The sequence below is a fragment of the Heterodontus francisci genome, unplaced genomic scaffold (genome assembly GCF_036365525.1).
Source record: "Heterodontus francisci isolate sHetFra1 unplaced genomic scaffold, sHetFra1.hap1 HAP1_SCAFFOLD_545, whole genome shotgun sequence".
Classification (NCBI taxonomy): Eukaryota; Metazoa; Chordata; class Chondrichthyes; order Heterodontiformes; family Heterodontidae; genus Heterodontus; species Heterodontus francisci.
Window position 1 is genome coordinate 953,134 of NW_027141258.1, and position 15,189 is coordinate 968,322.

The 15,189-nt window shown below is 57.1% G+C and overlaps 1 protein-coding gene across 1 annotated transcript; it reads right to left on the bottom strand.

Moving 5' to 3' along the window:
- Nucleotides 1-512: 512 nt before the first annotated feature.
- LOC137362558 (arylamine N-acetyltransferase, pineal gland isozyme NAT-3-like) lies at nucleotides 513-11,252 on the bottom strand. The gene is made up of 2 exons (XM_068026952.1): nucleotides 11,080-11,252; nucleotides 513-1,426 (listed from the first exon to the last, which is right to left on the bottom strand). Exon 2 carries the CDS (start codon nucleotides 1,413-1,415, stop codon nucleotides 582-584), a length of 834 nt encoding a protein of 277 aa, XP_067883053.1. The 5' UTR covers nucleotides 1,416-1,426; nucleotides 11,080-11,252; the 3' UTR covers nucleotides 513-581.
- Between the last annotated feature and the right edge of the window lie 3,937 nt (nucleotides 11,253-15,189).

Consider the following 15,189-nt stretch of genomic DNA (forward strand, 5'->3'; position numbering starts at 1 on the left):
GGGTATCCTCTGCTCCCAGTGCAGTTCCCAGTGTGTTAACCCTGGGTGTCCTCTGGTCCCAATGCAATTCACAGTGCTTTAACCCTGGGTGTCCTCTGCTCCCAGTGCAGTTCCCAGTGTGTTTACCCTGGGTGTCCTCTGCTTCCAGTGCAGTTCCCAGTGTTATTACCCTGTGCATCTTCATTCCCCAGTGCAGTTCCCAGTGTGTTCACCCTGGGTGTCCTCTGCTTTCCCAATTTGTTATCCCTGGGTGTCCTTTGCTCCCAGTGCAGGTCCCAGTGTGTTAACCCTGGGTGTCCTCTGCTCCCAGTGCAGTTCCCAGTGGGTTCACCCTGGGTGTCCTCTTCTCCCTGTGCAGTTCCCAGTGTGATCACCCTGGGTGTCCTCCACTCCCACTGCAGTTCCCAGTGTGATAACCCTGGGTGTCCCCTGCTCACAGTGCAGTTCCCAGTGTGATAACCCTGGACGTTCCCTGTTTTCCAGATATGAATGAAAAACGCATTCAATGTAGGTTTCCTTTGAAAAATAAAATTCATTCGCTGAACGGAGCCACGCCCCGAACCTAACTCGCACGCCATCGCTCAGTCCGCCTGAGGCTGTGGCACAATCCGGTCGTCTTTTGGAACGAGTTTATTGCTCAGCGTGATTCCGAACCGCCCCTTCAAGACGTGGGGGATCTCCTTCTCCTCCAGCTCCGTGGTGGCCTTGCGCTCGCCGTCGGCGGTGTACTCTGTGACGATCAGCCTCCTGCCCATGTAAGTGAGGTGGCCGCTGGGCAGGTGCAGGGAGCAGAACGACTTGCAGGCGAAGATTGAGCTGGGCGAGGTCTGCTGGTACTCGCACATGGCGGCGAAATCCTCGAGCCGTCTCCGCCGCAGGGTGAACTTGTAAAGCGTGGCCTCGGACGCGCGGTCGCACCCCGACCCTTGGGGGGACCTCTGTAGGAGCCAAGTGCCCTGGTCCTCGGCCAGCCGGAAGACCCCGTTCTCTTGGACCGCCTGCGCCCCGTCCTCCAGGGGGAGGGGCACGCGGAAGGAATTCCCGAATCCGACGTCGCACAGCCACCTCCGCCCCTCGAGCTCCACCAACAGGATCAGGTGATCGTAAGGCGGGCCGAACACTTGGGTCTCGATGTTCTGGACCCGTCCGGACAGGAGAGCCACCTCGTAGCCCAGCGCCCCCAGAAGCCAGGAGAACAGACCGTTGACCTCGTAGCAGAAGCCCTCTCGGCGACCCCCCACGATCTTGCGGTAGAGGGCGGGCAGCTCCAGCGTAATCCTCTCCCCGCAGTGGATGCCCAGGCTGCCAAAGGGCACCGAGAGAACGTGGCGCCGATGGATCTCCATCAGGTTCTCCAACGAAGGCTGGGTTGAGCCCTGGTAGCCAATCCGAGTGAGGTAGGTGGCAGTGTCCATCCTCGCCTTTGCTGGGGGGGGGTGACACAGAAAGAATTAGCGCAGAAACGGGCCATTCGGCCCTTCAGCTCCGTGCCCGTGTTTTTTGCTCCACATGAGCCTCCTCCCAATCCACCTCCCCATCTCCTCCCGCCCCACCATCACCATATCCTTCCATTCCTTTCTCCCTCATGTGTTTATCCAGATTCCGCCCCCCCCCCCCTTAAATCCATCGATACATCCTTCTTCGAAGATGTAACAAGTAAAGTGGATCATGGGGATCTTCTAGATGTAGTATATCTAGACTTCCAGAAGGTATTTGATAAGGTGCCGCACAAAAGGTTAATACACAAGGGAAGATCACATGGGGGTTAGGGGCAATTTATTAGCTTGGATAGAGGATTGGCTAAACAACAGAAAAGAGAGTCGGGATAAATGGGTCCTTTACTGGTTGGCAAGATGTAACTAGTGGGGTGCTATATTAATGAGTTGGATGCAGGGATAGAAGGTACAATAGCCAAATTTGCAGATGACACTAAAATAGGTGGGACAGTAAGTTGCAATAAAGAAATAGGAAATTTACAAATGGATATGGATAGATTAGATAAATGGGCCAAAATTTGGCAGATGGATTTTAACGTGGATAAGTGTGAGGTTATCCATTTAGGTCGGAAGAATAGAAAGGCAAATTATTATCTAAACGGAGAGAAACTTCAGAGTGCTTCTGTGCATGAATCGCAGAAAGCTAGTATGTAGGTGCAGCAGGTGAGAAGGAAGTCAAATGGAATTTTGGCATTTATTGCTAAAGGAATAGAATATAAAAGTAGGGAAGTGTAGCTGCAAGTGTACAAGGCATTGGTGAGACCGCACCTGGACTATGGCGTACAGTTTTGGTCGCCTTACTTGAGGAGGGACGTAGTTGCATTGGAGGCAGTTCAGAGGAGGTTCACGAGATTGATTCCAGAGATGAGGGGTTTGTCTTATGAAGAGAGATTGAGCAGTTTAGGCCTTTACTCTCTCGAGCTTAGAAGAATGAGAGGAGATCGAATTGAGGTAGATAAGATGATTAAGGGGATTGAGAAAGTAGACGTAGAGAGGATGTTTCCTCTTGTGGGGCAATCTAGAATGAGAGGTCACAGTTTTAGGATAAGGGGCAGCAGATTCAAAACCAAGATGAGGAGAAATTACTTCTTTCAAAGGGTCGTGAGTCTGTGGAATTCACTACCCCAGAGTGCGGTGGATGCCGGGACATTGAGTAAATATAAGGAGGAGACAGACAGATTTTTAATTAGTAATGGGTTGAAGGGTTGTGGAGAACAGGCAGGAAAGCGGACTCCAGGCCGAGATGAGATCAGCCACGATCATATTGAATGGCGGAGCAGGCTCGAGGGGCTGAATGGCCTACTCCTGTTCCTAGTTATTATGTTCTTATGATACGATTCACCTCAACCACTCCCTGTGGGAGCGAGTTCCACATTCTCCCCACTCTTGGGGGAAAGACGTTTCTTCTGAATTCCCCCATTGGATTTATTAGTGACTGTTTTATATTTATAACCCATAACTTATATTGACTTCCAAAGTGAGTGGTACGCCAGCGAGGGACAGAAACCTCCACCCAGGGGTTTAGTTCAGTGCTGCGCCGCACTGTCGGAGGGTCAGTACTGAGGGAGTGCCGCACTGTCGGAGAGTCAGTACTGAGGGAGTGCCGCACTGTCGGAGAGTCAGTACTGAGGGAGTGCCGCACTGTCGGAGAGTCAGTACTGAGGGAGTGCCGCACTGTCGGAGAGTCAGTACTGAGGGAGTGCCGCACTGTCGGAGAGTCAGTACTGAGGGAGCGCCGCACTGTCTGAGGGTCAGTACTGAGGGAGCGCCGCACTGTCGGAGGGTCAGTACTGAGGGAGTGCCGCACTGTCGGAGAGTCAGTACTGAGGGAGTGCCGCACTGTCGGAGGGTCAGTACTGAGGGAGCGCCGCACTGTCGGAGGGTCAGTACTGAGGGAGCGCCGCACTGTCGGAGGGTCAGTACTGAGGGAGCGCCGCACTGTCGGAGAGTCAGTACTGAGGGAGTGCCGCACTGTCGGAGAGTCAGTACTGAGGGAGTGCCGCACTGTCGGAGGGTCAGTACTGAGGGAGTGCCGCACTGTCGGAGGGTCAGTACTGAGGGAGTGCCGCACTGTCGGAGGGTCAGTACTGAGGGAGTGCCGCACTGTCGGAGAGTCAGTACTGAGGGAGTGCCGCACTGTCGGAGGGTCAGTACTGAGGGAGTGCCGCACTGTCGGAGAGTCAGTACTGAGGGAGCGCCGCACTGTCGGAGGGTCAGTACAGAGGGAGTGCCGCACTGTCGGAGGGTCAGTACTGAGGGAGTGCCGTACTGTCGGAGAGTCAGTACTGAGGGTGCGCCGCACTGTCGGAGGGTCAGTACTGAGGGAGTGCCGCACTGTCGGAGGGTCAGTACTGAGGGAGCACCGCACTGTCGGAGAGTCAGTACTGAGGGAGTGCCGCACTGTCGGAGGGTCAGTACTGAGTGAGTGCCGCACTGTCGGAGTGTCAGTACTGAGGGAGTGCCGCACTGTCGGAGGGTCAGTACTGAGTGAGTGCCGCACTGTCGGAGAGTCAGTACTGAGGGAGCACCGCACTGTCGGAGAGTCAGTACTGAGGGAGTGCCGCACTGTCGGAGGGTCAGTACTGAGGGAGTGCCGCACTGTCGGAGAGTCAGTACTGAGGGAGTGCCGCACTGTCGGAGGGTCAGTACTGAGTGAGTGCCGCACTGTCGGAGGGTCAGTACTGAGGGAGCGCCGCACTGTCGGAGGATCAGTACTGAGGGAGTGCCGCGCTGTCGGAGGGTCAGTACTGAGGGAGTGCCGCACTGTCGGAGGGTCAGTACTGAGGGAGTGCCGCGCTGTCGGAGGGTCAGTACTGAGGGAGTGCCGCGCTGTCGGAGGGTCAGTACTGAGGGAGTGCCGCGCTGTCGGAGGGTCAGTACTGAGGGAGTGCCGCATTGTTGGTCAGTACTGAGGGAGTGCCGTGATGTTGGAGAGTCAGTACTGAGGGACTGCTGCGCTGTCGGAGGGTCAGTGCTGAGGGAGTCGCGCTCTGTCGGAGGGTCAGTACTGAGGGAGTGCCGCACTGTTGGAGGGTCAGTACAGAGGGAGTGCCGTGATGTTGGAGAGTCAGTACTGAGGGAGTGCTGCGCTGTCGGAGGGTCAGTGCTGAGGGAGTGCCGCACTGTCGGAGGGTCAGGACTGAGGGAGTGCTGCACTGTCGGAGAGTCAGTACTGAGGGAGTGCCGCACTGTCGGAGGGTCAGTACTGAGGGAGTGCCAGTACTGAGGGAGTGCTGCACTGTCGGAGAGTCAGTACTGAGGGAGTGCTGCACTGTCGGAGAGTCAGTGCTGAGGGAGTGCCGCACTGTCGGAGAGTCAGTACTGAGGGAGTGCCGCACTGTCGGAGGGTCAGTACTGAGGGAGTGCCGCACTGTCGGAGGGTCAGTACTGAGGGAGTGCCGCACTGTCGGAGAGTCAGTACTGAGGGAGTGCCGCACTGTCGGAGGGTCAGTACTGAGGGAGTGCCGCACTGTCGGAGAGTCAGTACTGAGGGAGTGCCGCACTGTCGGAGGGTCAGTACTGAGGGAGTGCCGCACTGTCGGAGGGTCAGTACTGAGGGAGTGCCGCACTGTCGGAGGGTCAGTACTGAGGGAGTGCCGCACTGTCGGAGAGTCAGTACTGAGGGAGTGCCGCACTGTCGGAGGGTCAGTACTGAGGGAGTGCCGCACTGCCGGAGGGTCAGTACTGAGGGAGTGCCGCACTGTCGGAGAGTCAGTACTGAGGGAGTGCCGCACTGTCGGAGGGTCAGTACTGAGGGAGTGCCGCACTGTCGGAGGGTCAGTACTGAGGGAGTGCCGCACTGTCGGAGAGTCAGTACTGAGGGAGTGCCGCACTGTCGGAGGGTCAGTACTGAGGGAGTGCCGCACTGCCGGAGGGTCAGTACTGAGGGAGTGCCGCACTGTCGGAGAGTCAGTACTGAGGGAGTGCCGCACTGTCGGAGGGTCAGTACTGAGGGAGTGCCGCACTGTCGGAGGGTCAGTACTGAGGGATTGCTGCACTGTCGGAGGGTCAGTACTGAGGGAGTGCTGCACTGTCGGAGGGTCAGTACTGAGGGAGTGCTGCACTGTCGGAGGGTCAGTACTGAGGGAGTGCCGCACTGTCGGAGGGTCAGTACTGAGGGAGTGCTGCGCTGTCGGAGGGTCAGTACCGAGGGAGTGCCGCACTGTCGGAGGGTCAGTACTGAGGGAGTGCTGCGCTGTCGGAGGGTCAGTACCGAGGGAGTGCCGCACTGTCGGCGGGTCAGTACTGAGGGAGTGCCAGTACTGAGGGAGTGCCGTGATGTTGGAGAGTCAATACTGAGGGAGTGTCAAACTGTCGGAGGGTCAGTACTGAGGGAGTGCTGCACTGTGGGAGGGTCAGTACTGAGGGAGTGCCGTGATGTTGGAGAGTCAGTACTGAGGGAGTGCCGCGCTGTCGGAGGGTCAGTACCGAGGGAGTGCCGCGCTGTCGGAGGGTCAGTACTGAGGGAGTGCCGTGATGTTGGAGAGTCAGTACTGAGGGAGTGCCGCACTGTCGGAGGGTCAGTACTGAGGGAGTGCCAGTACTGAGGGAGTGCCGTGATGTTGGAGAGTCAGTACTGAGGGAGTGCTGCACTGTCGGAGGGTCAGTACTGAGGGAGCGCCACCCTGTCGGAGGATCAGTACTGAGGGAGTGCCGCGCTGTCGGAGGGTCAGTACTGAGGGAGTGCCGCACTGTCGGAGGGTCAGTACTGAGGGAGTGCCGCGCTGTCGGAGGGTCAGTACTGAGGGAGTGCCGCGCTGTCGGAGGGTCAGTACTGAGGGAGTTCCGCGCTGTCGGAGGGTCAGTACTGAGGGAGTGCCGCATTGTTGGAGGGTCAGTACTGAGGGAGTGCCGTGATGTTGGAGAGTCAGTACTGAGGGAGTGCTGCGCTGTCGGAGGGTCAGTGCTGAGGGAGTGCCGCGCTGTCGGAGGGTCAGTACTGAGGGAGTGCCGCACTGTTGGAGGGTCAGTACTGAGGGAGTGCTGCGCTGTCAGAGGGTCAGTGCTGTGGGAGTGCCGCACTGTCGGAGGGTCAGGACTGACGGAGTGCTGCACTGTCGGAGAGTCAGTACTGAGGGAGTGCCAGTACTGAGGGAGTGCCGTGATGTTGGAGGGTCAGTACTGAGGGAGTGCCGCACTGTCGGAGAGTCAGTGCTGAGGGAGTGCCGCACTGTCGGAGGGTCAGTACTGAGGGAGTGCCAGTACTGAGGGAGTGCCGTGATGTTGGAGGGTCAGTACTGAGGGAGCGCCGCACTGTCGGAGAGTCAGTGCTGAGGGAGTGCCGCACTGTCGGAGGGTCAGGACTGAGGGAGTGCTGCACTGTCGGAGAGTCAGTACTGAGGGAGTGCTGCACTGTCGGAGAGTCAGTGCTGAGGGAGTGCCAGTACTGAGGGAGTGCCGTGATGTTGGAGGGTCAGTACTGAGGGAGTGCTGCACTGTCGGAGAGTCAGTACTGAGGGAGTGCCAGTACTGAGGGAGTGCCGTGATGTTGGAGGGTCAGTACTGAGGGAGCGCCGCACTGTCGGAGAGTCAGTGCTGAGGGAGTGCCGCACTGTCGGAGGGTCAGGACTGAGGGAGTGCTGCACTGTCGGAGAGTCAGTACTGAGGGAGTGCTGCACTGTCGGAGAGTCAGTGCTGAGGGAGTGCCGCACTGTCGGAGGGTCAGTACTGAGGGAGTGCCGCACTGTCGGAGGGTCAGTACTGAGGGAGTGCTGCACTGTCGGAGGGTCAGTACTGAGGGAGTGTTGCACTGTCGGAGGGTCAGTACTGAGGGAGTGCCGCACTGTCGGAGGGTCAGTACTGAGGGAGTGCTGCGCTGTCGGAGGGTCAGTACTGAGGGAGTGCCGCACTGTCGGAGGGTCAGTACTGAGGGAGTGCTGCACTGTCGGAGGGTCAGTACTGAGGGAGTGCCGCACTGTCGGAGGGTCAGTACTGAGGGAGTGCTGCGCTGTCGGAGGGTCAGTACCGAGGGAGTGCCGCACTGTCGGCGGGTCAGTACTGAGGGAGTGCCAGTACTGAGGGAGTGCCGTGATGTTGGAGAGTCAATACTGAGGGAGTGTCAAACTGTCGGAGGGTCAGTACTGAGGGAGTGCTGCACTGTGGGAGGGTCAGTACTGAGGGAGTGCCGTGATGTTGGAGAGTCAGTACTGAGGGAGTGCCGCGCTGTCGGAGGGTCAGTACCGAGGGAGTGCCGCGCTGTCGGAGGGTCAGTACTGAGGGAGTGCCGTGATGTTGGAGAGTCAGTACTGAGGGAGTGCCGCACTGTCGGAGGGTCAGTACTGAGGGAGTGCCAGTACTGAGGGAGTGCCGTGATGTTGGAGAGTCAGTACTGAGGGAGTGCTGCACTGTCGGAGGGTCAGTACTGAGGGAGCGCCACCCTGTCGGAGGATCAGTACTGAGGGAGTGCCGCGCTGTCGGAGGGTCAGTACTGAGGGAGTGCCGCACTGTCGGAGGGTCAGTACTGAGGGAGTGCCGCACTGTCGGAGGGTCAGTACTGAGGGAGTGCCGCGCTGTCGGAGGGTCAGTACTGAGGGAGTGCCGCGCTGTCGGAGGGTCAGTACTGAGGGAGTGCCGCGCTGTCGGAGGGTCAGTACTGAGGGAGTGCCGCATTGTTGGAGGGTCAGTACTGAGGGAGTGCCGTGATGTTGGAGAGTCAGTACTGAGGGAGTGCTGCGCTGTCGGAGGGTCAGTGCTGAGGGAGTGCCGCGCTGTCGGAGGGTCAGTACTGAGGGAGTGCCGCACTGTTGGAGGGTCAGTACTGAGGGAGTGCCGTGATGTTGGAGAGTCAGTACTGAGGGAGTGCTGCGCTGTCGGAGGGTCAGTGCTGAGGGAGTGCCGCACTGTCGGAGGGTCAGGACTGAGGGAGTGCTGCACTGTCGGAGAGTCAGTACTGAGGGAGTGCCGCACTGTCGGAGGGTCAGTACTGAGGGAGTGCCAGTACTGAGGGAGTGCCAGTACTGAGGGAGTGCCGTGATGTTGGAGAGTCAGTACTGAGGGAGTGCCGCGCTGTCGGAGGGTCAGTACTGAGGGAGTGCCGCACTGTCGGAGGGTCAGTACTGAGGGAGCGCCGCACTGTCGGAGGGTCAGTACTGAGGGAGTGCCGCACTGTCGGAGGGTCAGTACTGAGGGAGCGCCGCACTGTCGGAGGGTCAGTACTGAGGGAGCGCCGCACTGTCGGAGGGTCAGTACTGAGGGAGCGCCGCACTGTCGGAGGGTCAGTACTGAGGGAGCGCCGCACAGTACTGAGGGAGTGCCAGTGTAAATCTGAGTTCTTTTTGCCTTCAGTCTGGTTCAGTAAATATACTGAGTCAGATGTGTAGGTAAAATCAATTACTTTATTTGCGCAGTCGCCAGCGGACTTACTCTGAGAACAGTGACACTGACTCCACCAGAGTCTGTCGGGTCCCCCCCCCTCAGAGTAAGTGAAGTTTGTGATACAGGTACTACTGTTTATACATTAAGATTCATGCTACACCCCCTTGTTTAACCAATCAGTGCGGTACAATTCAACTTCACCCACGTGGTGACATGTAGTACATCTGTTACTGAGGTTACAATACACTCCATTCTCAATACATACTTGTTACTAATAAAATTTTGTTTTGTACCAGCAAGATTAAAAGAAAACAGACATTAAGACAATTAGCAAAGGAAGAGGAGTTGGAAACAAGATACTGATTTTGCTTCCCACAATTGTCATAAGTCCTGGGATCCTGTAATCTCTATCAAGTCACATCATGAAGTAACACCAAGCAGCAACAGTATACAGTGATAGTGTGGCCTTTCATTCCTTATCATCACTCACACAGGGATGGCCAGCATGTCTCACAGGAATCCATTTGTTCCAAACCACAAGGAGTCACACAATCAAGTCATGAATGAACAAATGTCCTTGCAATTACCAGTGCCTGTAAGTTTATACGATCTCACACTCTCAGCCTTTACTTTTAACTATTTCATTGCAGTTTCTCAAGCTTTAAATCATTTCATCAGAGTTCAGCAAAGTGACTACTCCTAACTTGGCTATATTTCCCATCTAGCATAGTGCCATGCCTTTCTGCTCACTTCCACACCAGTACTGAGGGAGTGCCGCGCTGTCGGAGGGTCAGTACTGAGGGAGAGCCGCACTGTCCGAAGGTCAGTACTGAGGGAGCGCCGCGCTGTCGGAGGGTCAGTACTGAGGGAGCGCCGCACTGTCGGAAGGTCAGTACTGAGGGAGTGCCGTGATGTCGGAGAGTCTGCACTGTCGGAGGGTCAGTACTGAGGGAGAGCCGCACTGTCGGAGGGTCAGTACTGAGGGAGTGCCGCACTGTCCGAAAGTCAGTACTGAGGGAGTGCCGCACTGTCGGAGGGTCAGTACTGAGGGAGTGCCGCACTGTCCGAAAGTCAGTACTGAGGGAGTGCCGCACTGTCAGAGGGTCAGTACTGAGGGAGAGCCGCACTGTCCGAAGGTCAGTACTGAGGGAGTGCCGCACTGTCGGAGGGTCAGTACTGAGGGAGTGCCGTGATGTCGGAGAGTCTGCACTGTCGGAGGGGCAGTACTGAGGGAGAGCCGCACTGTCCGAAGGTCAGTACTGAGGGAGTGCCGCACTGTCGGAGGGTCAGTACTGAGGGAGAGCCGCACTGTCGGAGGGTCAGTACTGAGGGAGTGCCGCACTGTCCGAAAGTCAGTACTGAGGGAGTGCCGCACTGTCAGAGGGTCAGTACTGAGGGAGAGCCGCACTGTCCGAAGGTCAGTACTGAGGGAGTGCCGCACTGTCAGAGGGTCAGTACTGAGGGAGAGCCGCACTGTCCGAAGGTCAGTACTGAGGGAGTGCCGCACTGTCAGAGGGTCAGTACTGAGGGAGTGCCGCACTGTCGGAGGGTCAGTACTGAGGGAGAGCTGCACTGTCAGAGGGTCAGTACTGAGGGAGAGCCGCACTGTCCGAAGGTCAGTACTGAGGGAGTGCCGCACTGTCAGAGGGTCAGTACTGAGGGAGTGCCGCACTGTCGGAGGGTCAGTACTGAGGGAGAGCTGCACTGTCGGAGGGTCAGTACTGAGGGAGTGCCACACTGTCGGAGGGTCAGTACTGAGGGAGCGCCGCACTGTCGGAGGGTCAGTACTGAAGGAGCGCCGCACTGTCGGAGGGTCAGTATTGAAGGAGCGCTGCACTGTCGGAGGGTCAGTACTGAGGGAGCGCCGCACTGTCGGAGGGTCAGTACTGAGGGAGCGCCGCACTGTCGGAGGGTCAGTACTGAGGGAGTGCTGCACTGTCGGAGGGTCAGTATTGAGGGAGTGCCGTGATGTTGGAGAGTCAGTACTGAGGGAGCGCCGCACTGTTTCCTTCACTGTCTTCCCTCGTATGCATGTTCACTCCCTCCCCTACTATCTGTCACACTCCGCCTCTCCCTCCCCTTCTCTCTCCCTCTCGCACTCTCTCTGCCTCTTTCATCATCTCCGCCTATAACACGGTGACAGTCTCGCACTCTCCGTTTCTTTCAGGCTGTCTCCTTTTCTCTCTGTCCCTCTCTCTCTCTCTCTCTCTATCTCTTACACACACACATACACAGTGTTTACAGACAGACCACTGTGTTTGACACTCACTGTGCTCCTCGCAGACACAGCTCTGGACTCGAATGTCTGCAATTTGCCACCCTCTGCCCTTTCCGTGTCCTGGGTCCTGTCGATCAAAGTCCAGGAGCAGGCAAGACCTTGACGACGCAGAGGTGAAGCTAACGTCCAGATAGGAACAGCTCCAGCTCCCGGCAGACAGCTGCCTGCACTCACTTCCTGGTTCAGAGGCCCACACGACAGTCTTTCCCAAACACTCCGTCCGCCAGACACGAGTGTGAAGACCCCCTGTCCCAGCCACAGTCCTCCACTCTCTCTCTCTCTCCCCCCAGTCTCTCCCTCTCACATACTCTCTCCCATTTCTCTCTCTCTGTCACATCTCTCTCTCTCACACACACTCTATCGTATTTCTCTATCTCTGTCCCCAGTCTCTCTCTGTCTCTCTCTCCCCCCCCAGTTTCTTTCTCTCTCTCCCATTCTCTCTCCCCCAGTCTCTCTCTCTCTCCCCCAGTCTCTCTCTCTCTCCCCCAGTCTCTCTCTCTCTCACTCTCTCCCAGTCACTTTCTCTCTCACTCTCTCCCAGTCTCTCTCTCCCCATGTCTCTCTCTCTCTCTCTCTCCCAGTCACTTTCTCTCTCACTCTCTCCCAGTCTCTCTCTCCCCATGTCTCTCTCTCCCCCCAGTCTCTCTCTCCCCCCAGTCTCTCTCTCTCCCCCAGTCTCTCTCTCTCCCCCAGTCTCTCTCTCTCCCCCCCAGTCTCTCTCTCTCTCCCCCAGTCTCTCTCTCTCTCCCCCAGTCTCTCTCTCTCTCCCCCAGTCTCTCTCTCTCCCCCCCAGTCTCTCTCTCTCCCCCCCAGTCTCTCTCTCTCTCCCCCAGTCTCTCTCTCTCTCCCCCAGTCTCTCTCTCTCTCCCCCAGTCTCTCTCTCTCTCTCTCTCCCAGTCACTTTCTCTCTCACTCTCTCCCAGTCTCTCTCTCCCCATGTCTCTCTCTCCCCCCAGTCTCTCTCTCCCCCCCCAGTCTCTCTCTCCCCCCCAGTCTCTCTCTCCCCCCCAGTCTCTCTCTCCCCCCCAGTCTCTCTCTCTCCCCCAGTCTCTCTCTCTCCCCCCCAGTCTCTCTCTCTCCCCCCCCAGTCTCTCTCTCTCCCCCCCCAGTCTCTCTCTCTCCCCCCCAGTCTCTCTCTCTCTCTCTCTCCCAGTCACTTTCTCTCTCACTCTCTCCCAGTCTCTCTCTCCCCATGTCTCTCTCTCCCCCCAGTCTCTCTCTCCCCCCAGTCTCTCTCTCTCCCCCAGTCTCTCTCTCTCCCCCAGTCTCTCTCTCTCTCTGCCCCAAGTCTCACTCTCTCTGCCCCAAGTCTCTCTCTCTCCCCCAGTCTCTCTCTCTCTCTCCCCCAGTCTCTCTCTCTCTCTCCCCCAGTCACTCTCTCTCTCTCCCCCCAGTCTCTCTCTCTCGCTCCCCCAGTCTCTCTCGCTCTCGCTGCCCCAAGTCGCTCTCTCTCTGCCTCCAGTCTCTATCTCTCTCTCCCCCAGTCTCTATCTCTCTCTCTCCCCCAATCTCTATCTCTCTCTCTCCCCCAGTCTATATCTCTCTCTCTCTCCCAGTGTCTTTCTCTCTCTCTCTCCCCCAGTCTCTCTCTCTCTCCCCCAGTCTATATCTCTCTCTCTCTCCCAGTGTCTTTCTCTCTCTCTCTCCCCCAGTCTCTCTCACTCTCCCCAGTCTCTCTCACTCTCCCCCAGTCTCTCTCTCTCTCCCCCAGTCTCTCTCTCTCTCCCCCAGTCTCTCTCTCTCTCTCTCCCCCAGTCTCTCTCTCTCTCTCTCCCCCAGTCTCTCTCTCTCTCTCTCCCCCCCCAGTCTCTCACTCTCTCTCTCTCCCATTCACTTTCTCTCTCACTCTCTCCCAGTCTCTTTCTGGCTCTCTCTCTCCCCCAGTCTCTCTCTCTCTCTCCCCCAGTCTCTCTCGCTCCTCGCTGCCCAAGTCGCTCTCTCTCTGCCTCCAGTCTCTATCTCTCTCTCTCCCCCAGTCTCTATCTCTCTCTCTTCCCAGTCTCTATCTCTCTCTCTTCCCCAGTCTCTATCTCTCTCTCTTCCCCAGTCTCTCTCTCTCTCTCTTCCCCAGTCTCTCTCTCTCTCTCTTCCCCAGTCTCTAGCTCTCTCTCTTCCCCAGTCTCTATCTCTCTCTCTGCCCCAAGTCTCTCTATCTCTCTCTCTCACACTGTCCCAGTCTCTCTCTCTCTTCCAGTCTTTCTCTCTCTCTCTCCCCAGTCTCTCTCTCTCTCCCAGTCTCTTTTTCGCTCTCTCTCCCCCAGTCTCTCTCTCTCTCTCTCTCCCAGTCTCTTTCTCTCTCACCAAGTCTCTTTCTCTCCCCCAGTCTCTCTCTCTCCCCCAGTATCTCTCTCTCTTCCAGTCTCTCTCTCTCTTCCAGTCTCTTTCTCTCTTCCAGTCTCTTTCTCTCTCTCTCTCCCCCAGTCTCTCTCTCTCTCCCAGTCTCTTTCTCGCTCTCTCTCCCCCAGTCTCTCTCTCTCTCTCTCCCAGTCTCTTTCTCTCTCACCAAGTCTCTCTCTCTCCCCCAGTCTCTCTCTCTCTCCCAGTCTCTTTCTCGCTCTCTCTCCCCCAGTCTCTCTCTCTCTCTCTCTCTCCCAGTCTCTTTCTCTCTCACCAAGTCTCTCTCTCTCCCCAGTCTCTCTCTCTCCCCCAGTCTCTCTCTCTCCCCCAGTCTCTCTCTCTCCCCAGTCTCTCTCTCTCTTCAGTCTCTCTCTCTCTCTCTCTCCCCCAGTCTCTTTCTCTCCCCCAGTCTCTCTCTCTCTCTCTCTCTTCCAGTCTCTCTCTCTCTCTCTCTCCCCCAGTCTCTCTCTCTCCCCCAGTCTCTCTCTCTCTCTCTCCCCCAGTCTCTCTCTCTCTCCCAGTCTCTTTCTCTCTCTCTCCCCCAGTCTCTCTCTCTCTCCCAGTCTCTTTCTCACGCTCTCTCCCCAGTCTCTCTCTCTCTCTCTCCCAGTCTCTTTCTCTCTCACCAAGTCTCTCTCTCTCCCCAGTCTCTCTCTTTCTCTCTCTGCCCTAAGTCTGTCTCTCTCACTCTCCCCCAGTCTCTCTCTCTCTCCCCCAGTCTCTCTCTTTCTCTCTCCCCCAGTCTCTCTCTCTCTCTCTCTCTCTCCCAGCCTCTCACTCTCTCTCTCTCCCAGTCTCTCACTCTCTCCCAGTCTCTTTCTCTCTCTCCCCTGCCAGTCTCTCTCTCTCCCAGTCTCTTTCTCTCTCTCTGCCCCAAGTCTCTTTCTCTTTCTCTGCCCCAAGTCTCTCTCTCTCTCTCTGCCCCAAATCTCTTTCTCTCCTCTGCCCCAAGTCTCTCTCTCTCTCTGCCCCCAAGTCTATCTCTCTCTCCCCCAGTCACTCTCGCTCTCTCCCCCAGTCTCTCTCTCTCTCCCCCAGTCTCTCTCTTTCTCTCTCCCCCAGTCTCTCTCTCTCTCTCTCTCTCCAGCCTCTCACTCTCTCTCTCTCCCAGTCTCTCACTCTCTCCCAGTCTCTTTCTCTCTCCCCCCCCAGTCTCTCTCTCTCACAGTCTCTTTCTCTCTCTCTGCCCCAAGTCTCTTTCTCTCTCTCTGCCCCAAGTCTCTCTCTCTCTCTCTGCCCCAAATCTCTTTCTCTCCCTCTGCCCCAAGTCTCTCTCTCTCTCTCTGCCCCAAGTCTATCTCTCTCTCCCCCAGTCACTCTCGCTCTCTCCCCAGTCTCTCTCTCTCTGCCCCAAGTCTCTCTCTCTCTGCCCCAGTCTCTCACTCTCCCTCTGCCCCAGTCTCTCACTCTCTCACCCCCAGTCTCTATCTCTCCTCTGCCCAAGTCTCTCTCTCTCTCTCTCTCCAGTCTCTCTCTCTGTCTCCAGTCTCTCTCTCTCTCTCTCTCCGGTCTCTCACTCTCTCTCTCTCCCGGTCTCTCACTCTCTCTCTCTCCCGGTCTCTCACTCTCTCTCTCCCTCAGTCTCTCACTCTCTCCTCCCTCAGTCTCTCACTCTCTCTCTCCCTCAGTCTCTCACTCTCTCTCTCCCTCAGTCTCTCACTCTCTCTCTCCCCCCAGTCTCTCACTCTCTCTCTCCCCCAGTCTCTCACTCTCTCTCTCCCCCAGTCTCTCACTCTCTCTCTCCCCCAGTCTCTCACTATCTCT